This window comes from Nicotiana tabacum, chromosome 7 (assembly GCF_000715075.1).
Source record: "Nicotiana tabacum cultivar K326 chromosome 7, ASM71507v2, whole genome shotgun sequence".
Classification (NCBI taxonomy): Eukaryota; Viridiplantae; Streptophyta; class Magnoliopsida; order Solanales; family Solanaceae; genus Nicotiana; species Nicotiana tabacum.
In genome coordinates this window covers 166,001,513-166,015,166 of record NC_134086.1, presented here as the reverse complement: position 1 = coordinate 166,015,166, position 13,654 = coordinate 166,001,513, and the positions used below count along the sequence as shown (strand labels likewise).

The 13,654-nt window shown below is 35.9% G+C and overlaps 2 protein-coding genes across 2 annotated transcripts; both read right to left on the bottom strand.

Annotated features, from left to right (window-relative positions):
* Positions 1-3,674: 3,674 nt before the first annotated feature.
* On the bottom strand, positions 3,675-6,229 carry LOC107785262 (uncharacterized). Its single transcript, XM_016606524.2, has 2 exons — positions 5,514-6,229; positions 3,675-4,060 (listed from the first exon to the last, which is right to left on the bottom strand). Exons 1-2 carry the CDS (start codon positions 6,090-6,092, stop codon positions 3,890-3,892), a joined length of 750 nt encoding a protein of 249 aa, XP_016462010.1. The 5' UTR covers positions 6,093-6,229; the 3' UTR covers positions 3,675-3,889.
* A 696-nt stretch (positions 6,230-6,925) lies between these two features.
* LOC107785261 (DNA polymerase kappa-like) lies at positions 6,926-13,011 on the bottom strand. Its single transcript, XM_016606523.2, has 14 exons — positions 12,857-13,011; positions 12,474-12,646; positions 11,452-11,625; positions 11,140-11,263; positions 10,953-11,053; positions 10,717-10,803; positions 10,307-10,402; positions 10,059-10,179; positions 9,681-9,809; positions 9,419-9,510; positions 9,218-9,329; positions 7,836-8,164; positions 7,421-7,731; positions 6,926-7,269 (listed from the first exon to the last, which is right to left on the bottom strand). The coding sequence occupies exons 1-14, from the start codon at positions 12,984-12,986 to the stop codon at positions 7,146-7,148; spliced, it is 2,103 nt and encodes a 700-aa protein (XP_016462009.2). The 5' UTR covers positions 12,987-13,011; the 3' UTR covers positions 6,926-7,145.
* Between the last annotated feature and the right edge of the window lie 643 nt (positions 13,012-13,654).

Here is a 13,654-nt window from a genome sequence, read left to right as displayed (position 1 = left end):
TATGCTGGACCAGTATACTTTGCTGACTCCAGTATAATATACTGGAGACTGGAGCACTGGTGCTCCAAACTCCAGTATATTATACTGGACAATTATACTTGTTGGAACTCCAGTATAATATACTGGCATATTTTCCGGGTTTTGAACAGTATTTTCACTCAGATTTATCTTTACATGAAAAATGGCTAAATTTCGATTACTTTTGAAATTGGGCTATTTTTGAACGACCAGTTGTAAATCTGGCTATTTTTTATTTTCTCCCAAATTAAAGAGCTTAACTTTTATGAACTAATCACTTAATTTTTAGGGATTTTTTCCGGGGCATTTGCATCTATACCCGCTTTTTGGGTCACGTTTTAACTTGTGCCCGCTTTGCAAAAAAAATTGCAAGTGTACCCACTTTTTCGCGTAGCTTCAGCTCTAGAGCTGAAGTTTTTGTTTTTGTAACTGGTGAACTTCAGCTCTAGGTAACTGGCGAACTTCAGCTCTAGAGCTGAAGTTTTTGTTTTTGTAACTGACGAACTTCAGCTCTAGAGCTGAAGTTTTCGTTTGTAACTGGCTAGAGCTGAAGTTCGCCAAAACATAACAATGTGGCATCTTCAGCATGATTTGACATACAAAGCATACGTTTTAGCAGTTCCTGCCATTTGGTTGTCGTTCTTCAAATCTACATGCAGATACCTAACGCTTCAGCTGCCTACTTCCAACGAGCAACTTTCACCATCCAAAAATTGAAACATAGAAGAGCATGATCAGGAATCACACCACAGAAATACTTCATTGAAGTTATGAAACAATGCAGTGAATCCTATTGTATCTGCCTTTTGTAACAATGCAGAAGAAACACTCCAACGTGGCAATGGCTCAACTTCTAGGATGCCAGAAAAGTGACTAACAGTGGCTGAGAAATAGGATAAACACAAAAAATAATTGATTGAAGGCTGCTTAATTAGGTCAAACATATGGAATGGTGGTAGTATTAGAGAATTAATCATAGTGTCTTTCAGTTATTAATAGAAGAAGAAGAAGAAGAAGAAGAAGAAGAAGAAGAAGAAGAAGAAGAAGAAGAAGAAGAAGAAAACGAAGAAAACGAAGGAGGAGAAGAAAGGGGCTGAAGTTGTTTAAAAACTGGGTACAGGTTAAAACTTTTTAAAAAAAATGGGTATAGGTTAAATGGGGGCGACCAAATAGGGCGTCCCGTGCAATTTTTACATTTTTTCCTTCCCATTTGAAACTTTTTTTTTACAAAAATTATTCAAGTTTTATATATTACACACCCTAAATAAGTTTTTCTTATAATTTATATATAATTTATTATTAGTGCCTTAAATTAGGGGATTCTTTGCTTGGAAAAGGGCGTAACTGAAGGAAATGAAGTTCTAATTGTCCTTCCATCTAAATAAGACTCCTTCTAGTTATGTATTACCTATTTTAATCCATAATTAGAGCAACTCTTCTCTCTCTTTGTCATAATTACATATTTTAAGAAAATAATAATGTATGGTACATCAACATACAAAATAAAAATAAATTTCATATAAGTTTAATACAAATTTTGATATATCTACAACAACATACATACTAAAAATAAATCATACAACTAATTATACAGTATACAACTTATTTACAACTTTCATACATCATTTTTACCCAGTTAAACACAACTACAACATCATACAACTTAAATACAATTTTCATACAAATTTTATACAATATGTATTTTGTATATAATTGTATATATTTTGTATGTGGTGTTCTTCTACTTCTTCTTCGAATTTCAATATAAAAATCCATCCAAATCAAATCTAATCTTCACCAAATACCTTCGAAATCGAGATATAAACTCCATAGAATATTTCCAATCATTTGCAATAACACACTATCTAAACAAAAAATATTTTTTTGAAAATTCGAATTCGAATTAATGCTTGTCAATGGTGGAGAGTCAAACATAGGGTTGTCCGTCGGTCAGTATGGTACGGTATTCGGTTTGGTATTTTCAGTATTCGGTTTCTTAAAATCCTATACCAATACCGTACCTAATTAAATTCGGTATGGTTCGATTTTTCTCCTTTCATTTTCGGTTTATTCGGTTCGGTAACTTCGTTTTATTCGGTTTGAATACTAACTAGTGCATAGAGAGATACACTCTAATATTCTTAATTAAAGTACTCAAAAATACAAAAAACTCAAAACGTTTGTTGACAAAAAATTTGTCCAAAACTAGCAAATAAGGACTCAAATAGAGAAAATTGTACATAAAAGAATATTTGATCATTAGAAGTGTCTTGTTGCTTGTTTAGAGTTAATTGATGAACTTTGAGAGTAAAGGAAAATAAAATTTTAGATTTTTTTATATTTATGTTATAATTGATAATATGTTTTGTGTAATATAATATATATTTCGGTACGACATCGGTATTTCGTAATTTTATCTTAAAATACCAAATACCATACCTAATACCAATTTTTTTAAAAAAATTTAAACCAAATACCAAAATACCGTATACCAAATACCAAAATTTTTGATTTCGGTACGGTAATTCGGTATTTACCAAATTATGTCCAGCCTAGTCAAACACCTTCAAAATTTATTGATTGATAATTAAATTCGAACAATCTAGCCAAATAATTAATATACATCTATTGTTAGCCCGCCATCGGAATACCAACAAGAAATAAGGAGGCCCAGAAAAGCTCCAAACTTCAGCCATGGCAAAATTCAAATCGATAAAAAATTAACCCCTTTCGTCGCCACTGTTGGAAAAAATTATGAGTTTTAGAAGAAAAACATTATAGAATTAGTAGAGAAAGAGGGTTGATTTCAAAGAGGGAAAGAGGAAAATCCTTTAGAAAGATTGGAGTTTGTGTGGGTAATAAGAAATTGTGAGAATCTTTTGCGATTTACTAAATTAAAAGGCTACATAGTATACTCATTTAAAAATAATTTGTATATAATTGGTAAATTATATATGACCATATAATTAAGTTAAAACTTGATTAGGGAAGGTAAATTAATTTCATATGTAGTATAGGTAGGTAAAAATCCCTAATTTTTATTCTTTTTACATGTCTTTTTTTTTTTTTTTTAAACTCTCATTTCAGCATTTATAAGTGAAGTCCTGAAATGAAAAATGGTAGATGAACTTAAGTACTTGTATTGTATGCCAAGATGTTTTTTGAAAACCAGACTCAAACTTAATTATGTCAAAACTATACCCAAATTCAAATTCAAACACCACTTTTGCTCATAAACTAAGGAGAGGAGAAAAAAAAGGGTCCGTCAGTTTATGAATCAAATACTCCACGAGATAAAACGTAGTAATACTAAGAGTTTTATCTTGTTGCATCATACCTTATTTTAGACGAACCTAAAAACTTCTAAAGGGATAGATAAAAGTTGCGTTTTGATTGGAAAACTAATATTGTGGCATTGGATTTTTCCCCCTGGTCTCTTTAAATGTTATAAGATTTATCGGAAAAAGCCTCTCTATCCACAAGGTAGAGACAAGGTCTGCATACACACTACTCTCGTCAGACCCCACTATGTGAAATTATACTGGGTTTATTATTATTGTCTGTCTACAAATGTTATAAGAATACAAATGCCAAACACACAATGTTTGGTAGATCATCATCCTATAGATCTTTAAGTTTGGTGAAAATGCTCGTCATTTTGATATATTGCAGAAACAACTCTTCTTTTGAAAAGAAAAACATAAACTACACTTATTTTAGTATTCAGATTATTAGGGAGTCATTTCACAGCTGAGAAGTCTGTGGTGATGGGATAGTGGTAGCCCATCGTCAGTTTTCATATATACACCTCAAACTTTGGCAAAAGAGATTGTGCTATAAAGAAAACTGAGACTGAGATCCTTGAGTCAATTTAACTCTTCGGTTTAAATCTTGTGCACCATTTGACAAGAAGATCTTCAATATCTGCATCCATGCGAGTTCCTACGCCACCCCAGACCAACATGTGACCAACATCTCCCAGTGATTCTCCAGTAACTTGGTGTACTGACTTGAAACCAATCCTTGTGTAGAACCTCACAAGCTGTTACATTGAAAGAGAAGCCAAAGATGAGACCCACTTTTCTACTTGAAGCAACACAAACTAGAAAGTAAACATCAATAAATGTGATACCTAATATGATGAAGTAAAAGCACCTAATGAGGCTTTCAGGGCCATGATCTAGTGGTAAGAACAGTGTGTAATACGTGAATTAGGCGCATGGGTTCAGATCCTCATGCAGACAAAAATCTGAAATTTAAGTGGAGAAAGATAGAGGGATTGGTCCATTATCCACTAAATTTCAAACCGTGCACCAATTGGCCCTCGAGATTTTTTCGATCATAAAGAAAATCTAATAGGAAGAGAACCAGAATCACCATCAGGTTGTACACTATAGTTTTCTACAGGAACCATCATTAAAATGTTACTCCTATTAGTTAACGGCTCTCATTCAATTTTTAGAACAATTCCTGATTTTATTTCTATAAAACGACCATTAACCAACCAATAGCCTCAATCTTAAATTAACTGGGTCAGTTATATGAATCTATCTATTCCGCACTATTCAGCCATTTCACTCCAAGATTTGTGAAAACAAACCTCGTAGAAAATAAATAAATAAATAAATAAATAAATAAAGTTCATAGGTCCCAATCCAGAAGATGAAAGTGGCAGAGATGAGGATGTTGAGGTGGATGTGCGGACATACTAGGATGCATAAGATTATGAATGAAGTTATTCGGGAGAAGGTGAGTGTGGCTCCTATGGATGACAAGATGCGGGAAGCGACACTCAGATGGTTCGAGCACGTGCGGAAGAGGAGCCCTGATGCTCCGGTGTGAGGAGGTGCAAGAGTTTGGCCTTGGCGGGAACGAGAAGAGGTAGAGGGCAGCCTAAGAAGTATTGGGGAGAGGTGATCAAATAGGACATGGCGTTGCTGTAGATTTCCGCGGACATGACCTTTGATAGGAAGGTGTGGAGGTCGAGCATTAGGGTTGTAGGTTAAGACCTAGTCGAGTCCAGGGGTGAGGCTAGTTCGATAGGGGTGGTCTTAGACTGCTAGCGGTTCATGTTGTTTTCACATTATCCTTATGTTTTTCATAACATTGGGGCTTGTTTTCTGATTTTGTTATTGCATTTCAACTATTTTCTAGTTCTCGTGAAGTTGTTATTATTTATTTGGTTTCTATTTGATGGTACTAATATATTTCCCTTCCCTTCTCTTCTCGTCTTTTCCGTCTTCTTGAGCCGAGGGTCTTTCGGAAATAGCCTATCTACTCCTGTCGGAGCAGGGGTAAGGTGTGGGTACACACTATCCTCCCCAGACCCTAATTGTTGTTGAAAGCTCTAAGGTCCCAGTCCAAAGACGGGAAACAATGCATCAATAGGATAACTAACTCAGAAGAAGAAAATTACACCAAAGAACACATTTTTATGCAATAAAATCATGAATTCAAAAATTGTGACTGAAATGGAAGAGGGGGTGGTGAATGACCTTGGAGTGATAAAGCTCAGTGTCATAAATGGCCAGCAACTCAGCTTTTCCACAACCAGAATCGTAACCATGCCTAATTGCAACTGCTCCAATAAACAAGCCAATCCCAAATATTGATTTTTCCATCCCCGATGTCTCTCTCTTTAGTCTTATGGAATCCAAGTGTAGAATTTTACCTTGAAACCACACCCTTATCAAACCCTCGGCTTTCCCAAGCTCCCTTTGTGTTTTTAAGCTCCTAGCTGTTATTCTAAAAAAGGGTCCCAATTTTTGAAGCTGAAGATCAAGATTTTGGGCTCTTGATGCTTCCATAATTTCTGACATAGTGGGATATTTGTCTTCAGAAATAGAACTATAGGTTCTTGTTTCGGCTAGACATTGGTTGAGATTATCTGCTTTACTTTGGTGACTGAAGGATGAGCAGCTACTAGAGAGTGAAATCTGGGAGATGAGGGATTTAGTTTTACTGAAAGGATAAGAAGCTTTTTTATTCCTAGATGTGGGTGTTCTTGGATGAGGGGATTGAATTGTGGAGTTTCTAACAGCAATTGGGCATTTGGTGCATGGATATGAACTCATTGTTTTAAAATTTTGAAGTTATGAAATTGTGGAATCCCTTACAAAGTAGACATAACAGTACTAAAATTTTCTTCTTTCCTCTCTCTCTGGATATCATTTTAGATTTATATATTTCTCCTATTTTTCGAGTAGAGTAGAGCAGGGAATCAGGGATAGAATAGGGCTGCGAATAGGAGGTAGCGGATGATGATATAACAAGGTAGAAAATACGTTTTTACATCGTATCAATTTTACTTTTTAATTTCAATTTTGAACACGGCAATCTGTGCAAAAGAAAGAATTTACGGAGCATGTAAACTCATTATCTTTCAAATAATCATAACAGGACAAACTATGACTGAATTTTTTTTACTAATCACAACATTTTATTCTTGTGCATAAAGCATCAATTCATATATCCCAATTAATCATATAATATGATCTCTCATCTGTAAAAGTGAATGAATATCACCTTCCCAAAAACACTAGTTCATCCAAAAAAAAAAAAAAAAAACCATTAGCCGAGGGAAAGTCCAAAGGTTAAGCTATTTGCCTAAGCAAAGCAAAGAACAGGATTTAAACATAACGTGGCCTAATATCGCAAACGCAAAGCACGGTAAGATATCGGAAATTTGTCCGAGTAGCGTAAACTTGAGGAATTTTCAGAAAATAACTCCCCCCCCCCCCCCTCCCCCCACAATAAATTTGCTGGGAAACTTCTGATTCCCATATCGCCAAAAAAAAAAAACGCCATGTACTTTTATTTTTTAAAATTGGTCGTCACGGGTTTGATAAAGTGCACCATTCCACCATAACTGAGAGTTATATCATTTGAATAGAACACGAGCAACGTAAGAGGACATTGTATTGTAGATAATACACGAATTAGACTAACAATACATTGCTGGTTTATGTCAGCAAATCTGATCTACTCCCTTGGAAGTTAACTATAACACTTGTTGCATCTGTTTACTATATACAAGGATTACACGATTATATACAAAGAATACATGGATAAAGAAATAGATTTATCGCTATTTTCTGAATAAATAGATTTTCACTATTTTATGCCTTTCAAAAGTTCTGGTTTGATTTGACAAAGAACGCATCAATTGGTACATATTTGCTAGCAGTTGGAGATGATTTCTGTTTCTTTTTCTGCCGACCGCTGCTTCCAGTATGGCCTTTTTGGGCAGCCCTAACAAGAATTCAAAAGAAATGAGACGACACAGCCAATACCGAGAAGTGAAAGGCAAAACAAAAGGAAAAGAAATATACTCGAAACAATCGCGCTTAGCAGGATGGGGAAATAAATTCTTGTATCATAAACATCATGAAGTAGAAGGTACCTCTGTTGTCGCACGAAACTCCTGTGGTTGTTACCTGATTCTTCACCTTGCAGCCTTTCAGCAAGATGAAAATCAGAATGTTCTTGCCTTTCTTCAGTGAAACTTGGAGGCAGCTCAATACTACAAATAGAGCATTTGTAGTCATCCACCCAAACAAAGAATTGCTTCTGATCTGATATAGACCCTGCTTCATCAGCCACACAGCTAAAACCATTTTTCCAACTATCCCGGTGGCATGCCTCCAATTGACCTGTGTAAGAGTCGATCTTCTCAGACTTCATTTTATGATCAGTATTTGTTGGTTCATGAACCTGAATTCAAACACATGTTGAAAATTAAAAATCACACTATTTGAATCACAACTTTTTCTTTGGTGATATATGTATGCCTTAGCTCTTTAGGGGGGAAAGTATACCTTAGCTCCAGGTTCACTACTTTGAGGTACAACAGTTCCATTCAATTCTTCATTAATGTTCCCTAATATCCTGCAACTGAAAGTAGAATCTGATGTCTGGTTCTCCATTGACGAGTCACGCAGATCACAAGATGTCTCAGCAGAGTAGGTAGGACAACAATTCAAATTAACTGAGAAAGTATTATCACAAACATCAAAAACCAAGGGCCTGTAATCACTCATCTTTCCTCCAGAAGCATCTCCGGAAAGAATGAAATCAGAAAGGGTTTTTTGAGTAGGATCAGCTGGAATGCCATTTTTGTCGTCACTGAAATGAGACATACGAAGTCCTGATGGAAAAGTTCAATTGCTTAGTCAAAATGCCTCATGCTGGAAATTTGCAGTCAAATAACACAACATTCTAGAGTGACAACTGAACATGTCATTTCTAGCTCAGGGAAGAGAGAACAATTTAAATGGAGTTGGCTTCTGTTTTGGGCTTTTTGTTTCCCCAGAGCATACTCATAAATGGATGGTTTAACCAATAACTGCAATTAAAAGTTATAGAAACATGGCAACCGGCAAGTGAGTGGGGCAGCATCTAAAAATTGTTTGATAAAGTCTGATGAATAAAGAGGCAAATCACAAAATAACAATACCCCTCTACAGTTGTAAAAAGGGTTAAAATCAATCCCTTCCTATAAATCAAAATAAGACCAATAAAACAGCAAATCCAAATAACCTAAGGAATCAAAAAAATCTATGAGACTGTTCTCTATAATTGCTTCTTTTGCTCCACCTCATAATCTCATCCTTCTTCACCATGGGAAATTATGGGTTTCAAATGTGTATTCATTAGCAGCCCTAACCTCCCCTTTAATCTGATAGTAGAGTTTCAAAAAGTTTTGGAGAGAGAGATTTTGCAAACTGCAAGCTACACAATGCTACCGATTTTCAATTGATATCGTGTATTGAAGATTTTAACACTTTGTTTTCAACATCCTCGCTCCTTCTCCATATGCAGTAATTACGCAGAAGGAAGGAAGATGGTTTTATTCCCCCAAGATGTAAAAGCAGGACCAATGTTTGATCAAGACAGCTTATAATCTTCTAAAAAAATGTTTTGAAGTGTATTTTGGTAACAAAGGAATACAAATTATTACAGATACTTCGCCTGATTTTTAGATGATTTCAGCCACACATGAATTTGCATCTTTAATTGAGGCACATTCTTGATTCCATTCCACAGAACACAATAATCAGATAACCCCCCACACACCAAAAAAGTTAAAAAGAAAAAAGAAACAATCACAACTTATTTGTAGCACTGAGCAATTAAGAGAAGGGAAACCACACAAGACATCATATTTACTAAAAGCACTGAACAATGTTGAACCGCTCACCCATGAGTCTCAAAGAAACAGGAAATTCGGCCTTCAGCAGCTTTGAAGCATGTTTCAAGATTTCTTCACTTGAGCATATGTAACTAGGCAAAGTCACCGCTCGAGTTCGAACCTGGAGACTTCGAATATATCAGCTAATTTTAAATAAAAATAACCTGAATTTATGTAATAGAAGTCACTAAAGCAAAATGTTGGAAGTACCTCAAAGGATATGGTTTTCAGTTTTAGCGTCAATGTTCGCCCAAAAAGACCCTCCTTTATCATATCAGCAGAAAGCATCTCTGATAGATCAACTGCAAGCCAAAGTTGACGAAATTAACCTTGAGATCATACCAAATGATTATAAAACACATGCAAAAGTTCCGGCTGAAGAAAGATTTCTCCATGCTCAAAACCTGAGAGGGAAAAAACATATCTATAGGCCGGGCAAGCAGAAATCCCAACAGAAAGCCTAAAACCATACCTAATTTTTGAAAAAGCAAAGCTTCATCCTCAGTGGCTGAAAAAGTTCTTTCATTACTTATACTCTTTCGCATCTTATATTGAGGAGTATCAGTTCCGCCAAGCCCTAGACCGACGGAAAGGAAAAAGTCTGCAACAAAGAGGCAAATGAAATGTTGTCAATATACAGAAGAACCCATCATAAACAGTACGAACGGCAAAATTAGGAAACAAGCAGTGACCACGCCAGTTAATCAACTTTGAAAAAGACCTCTCAAACACAACAGAATATCAAAGTATACAGCTCAAATCGAGCTTGAAATTTCTATGAAATAGTTCTAGGTTGTATTTTTGTCAGATTAAGAGGAAATGGAAGATATGGATTATATCATTAACAAACCTGCTGAAGAACGAGAAAACAGGGCACAAATGAAACTACTCTTTTGCAGCATATCCTCACAGGTTGTTATTCCAAAGACATCATTTAAAATGCGTTCGGTGACCTTACCGATGCCCCCGATCTGTACATAGTTTCCTGAATGTCAGATTATAATTCTACATCCGAAAATGTAAAAGCAGCACTGAACTGCCTAATTGGAATAAGATACTTCACAAACCAAAGAGCCTAAACACAGCTACTCTCAATACCTTCCTTATTGGAAGTGAAGAAATAAATGTCATGATAGCACTTCGATCATTTGGCAAAACAAACTGGCCATTAGGTTTGTTGATATCCGAACAAACCTGTGAGAAGGAATAGAGAAGCTATTATTCGGCAATCCGCATCTTCATTTTGATACAAAAGTACGAATAGGTGGACTGTGCCTAATTAGTTGAAATTTCAATCTATCGTTTCTCATAGTTTTCGAAAATTATAATGCAATTTTTTCCTAGTCTGTGTGAGGCATACCCAGACATACTAGTTTGGATGATGCCCATAGCCTGAATGCAGAAACTAATGCCTCCTGTAGATGCCTCAAGAATGGTCTATGTAGAAAACGCAATATTCATTTCATAAGAGGACAGGAAACTAACATAAAATAATTCATTTCCAATACCTTAGCAAGTAGGCGGTTTGGTGCCACTCCAGCGCTACACGTGAGACCTGTCTCAAGGTGTACACTTTGTCTGAGCTCTTCAGCCACCTTAAAGGAGTGGAACAACCAAAAAAAGGAGGATCAACAAGACTACCGACAAACAAAGTCAAGGGCAAGGTAAAGCAGGGACACATAAGATAGGGAGGAAATTCTAATGGAAATAGATAAAGATGGGACAAAATCTACTGTAGACTAACTTCTCCACCCGTAATGCCTCTCTCTTCGCAAACAGTAGTAATATCAAGGTATGCCTCATCCAAGCTAGCAGCCAGAAAGTTCGGATCATAATTCTGAAAAACTATGAAAAGAGATGGGTTAATAATCCAAATAATTAGGCACATACCAATCAAAATATGCGGAGTCCTTAGAAATACAGTATGCAACCTTTCCTTGTTAAGTCACTGTAATGAGTATACTTCTGAAAGTCTACAGGGACAAATAACAACTCTGGACATAGTTTGCGTGCAATAAATCCAGGCATCGCAGCACGAACACCAAATTTACGGGCCTATAAAGCATGAGTTCATGATGTTTCAACAAAGGAAAAAGGACAAAGGAAAAAATACAACAACAAACTTCACAAAATAGGAATCTGAAAGATAAACTATAAATGAGTTAAACATGAATATCCACCAGCCACATTCGTGCAGCAAGCATCTTCAATTAACCTAAAAGCTCTTCATCTGAAATTCGAACCTCATAACTAGCCGTGGAAATCATGGACATGCTGCCAACAGCCATTGGCTTCCCTTTTAATGAAGGATTACACAAAGTTTCAACAGCTGCGTAAAAAGCATCCATATCCACATGCAGCCAAATCCTTGACAAATCACGTGTGGCTTCTAGCTCTAAAATCCTTTTGTCAGCCATCTGGCAAAAAAGAAGAAATAATATTCTTAGACAAAAGTTAAAAAAAAAGGATAGTTAATCTCATATCAAAAGAAAATAATGAAAAGTTTGCATATGCAGTTAAAGCCACCTTGTACCCTAACAGGGAAAAGGGGAAAAAGAAAGCCAAAGCTACAATGCAAGAGAAGCAGATGATCTCAAGACGCAACAATGGAAAGATGGGATTATTGTCAACAAACAACTACTTCCAACTATTAATTTTATAGTGAACCAATTCTGAGCCCTTGACGTGACATTTAATAATAATGAGATGCTAGATTTAAAAAACTTAGAAGTAATAAAAAATTTCTCACTAGGGATGGGGCAATGCCAGCTCAAGAAAAGCGAACTGTAAAACAGCACTTCTGTTTAAGTTCAGATGAAGCCTCAATAGTACCATATGAGGCCATGCCCATAGTGAAAAGTACCATGCAATTCTCAATGTCAGATAAAGCTCATGATAATCCTTACATAAAACACTTCCACGCACATCTTTGTTTCTTTTCTTTTCCACACCCAGCCCTTCTCATATCTCCACTGAGCGTAAAACTAACTGAATTTCATTCTACTTACATTTAGAATTTCATAATTGCAAACTTGGAATAACTTTATATGGCAGCAGTCAACTGATCCTACACTTTAAAATCGCTTTTCCTTAATCGCACTGGCATTACACCTTTTATCATGGATACCCAGTCAAAGACACTCAATGCAGCCAATACACATCAAATCGTGTGTGTAGAGAACATAGATAGAAAGAAATAGACAATTAGGTCCCCACGTGACACATTGGAAGCATAACCATTTTCCTAATTGACATAAAAGATTACCTTCTGATGATGAGATATATCTTGTGGAGTAAGTTTAGAGTACTGAGCACGCATGTTCTCAATTTTCTGCTTCATATAAGCTTCCTTCTTTTCCTCATTCTCAAAATACTTTGACCCTTTACTCATTTCATACACTATCCTCTGCACTTTTTCCTTGTCCACTCCTTCCATTCCTACAATTTCAATCATCCAGCACAATTTTGACAGTGGTTTAAACAAGTAAAGTCAAATAAATCAATTAATCAATTCGCTATGCATTCCTCTCTATCCAGGAACATTTAATTTGTGAAATTACACTTCCTACAGATGAATTTAGCAATTAATTACATTAAAATGATTGGAAATACCTAAATTTTCAAAAAAAAAAAAATAATCAAAATTACCAGCTTTGGCGCTGGTGTAGACTGTGTGATAAGATTCCCATGGGCGAGAGGAAGAAGGCTCTTCACTTCCTACTGAGGTTTGGCTCTTCGCCATTGATGGTTGCTTCCACGAGAAGACTAAAAGTTTCATCTAAAGGGCAAAGACCGCGCCTTTTGATTTTGCCCCAATTTGATAAAATTTTACCCGCCACCTCTTTAGTTTTTGAAATTATACTTTGCACACTTAAGTTCTTGCGTTTCACGGAATTTTCCCCGTACTTATCTCCCAGTCACAAAACCACGCTTAAAGATTCATTAAACAGAAAATTTATCCCTCAATTACACATTTACACTCCACTTGATAGTGCGTCAATGGTGCGGGGATCTCTCAATTTGGTTGTTAAAGCCCATTGAATTAACAAACGAGTCATAATTTAACTAATTCTAAAAGAGTTTTTTCTTTCCTATACAATATTTAAAACTTATTTACCAAAATTATTTTAATTTTGTATATTATCCATATATAGGTCAAAATCTGACCACAGTAGCCGACCCAGTTGGGATCCCGCCTAAGTAGCGGGATAACGAGAGGCACCACAACCTACTTCAGTCTAAGCACCCACAATGTACATTAAGTTAAAAACAATGTTCAAGCAAAGACAAAAATGGTCACAGCGTGAAGGTATATCGGCTAAAGAAGATAGCAAGAACCCCAAGACTATATATAGCGGGAGAACTCTCAAAAGGGGGGGAGGGGACTTTTTGTTTTTCTGTCTCTGTTCTCTCCTTCTATTTTCCTTCCAAAAAGGATGCAAAATT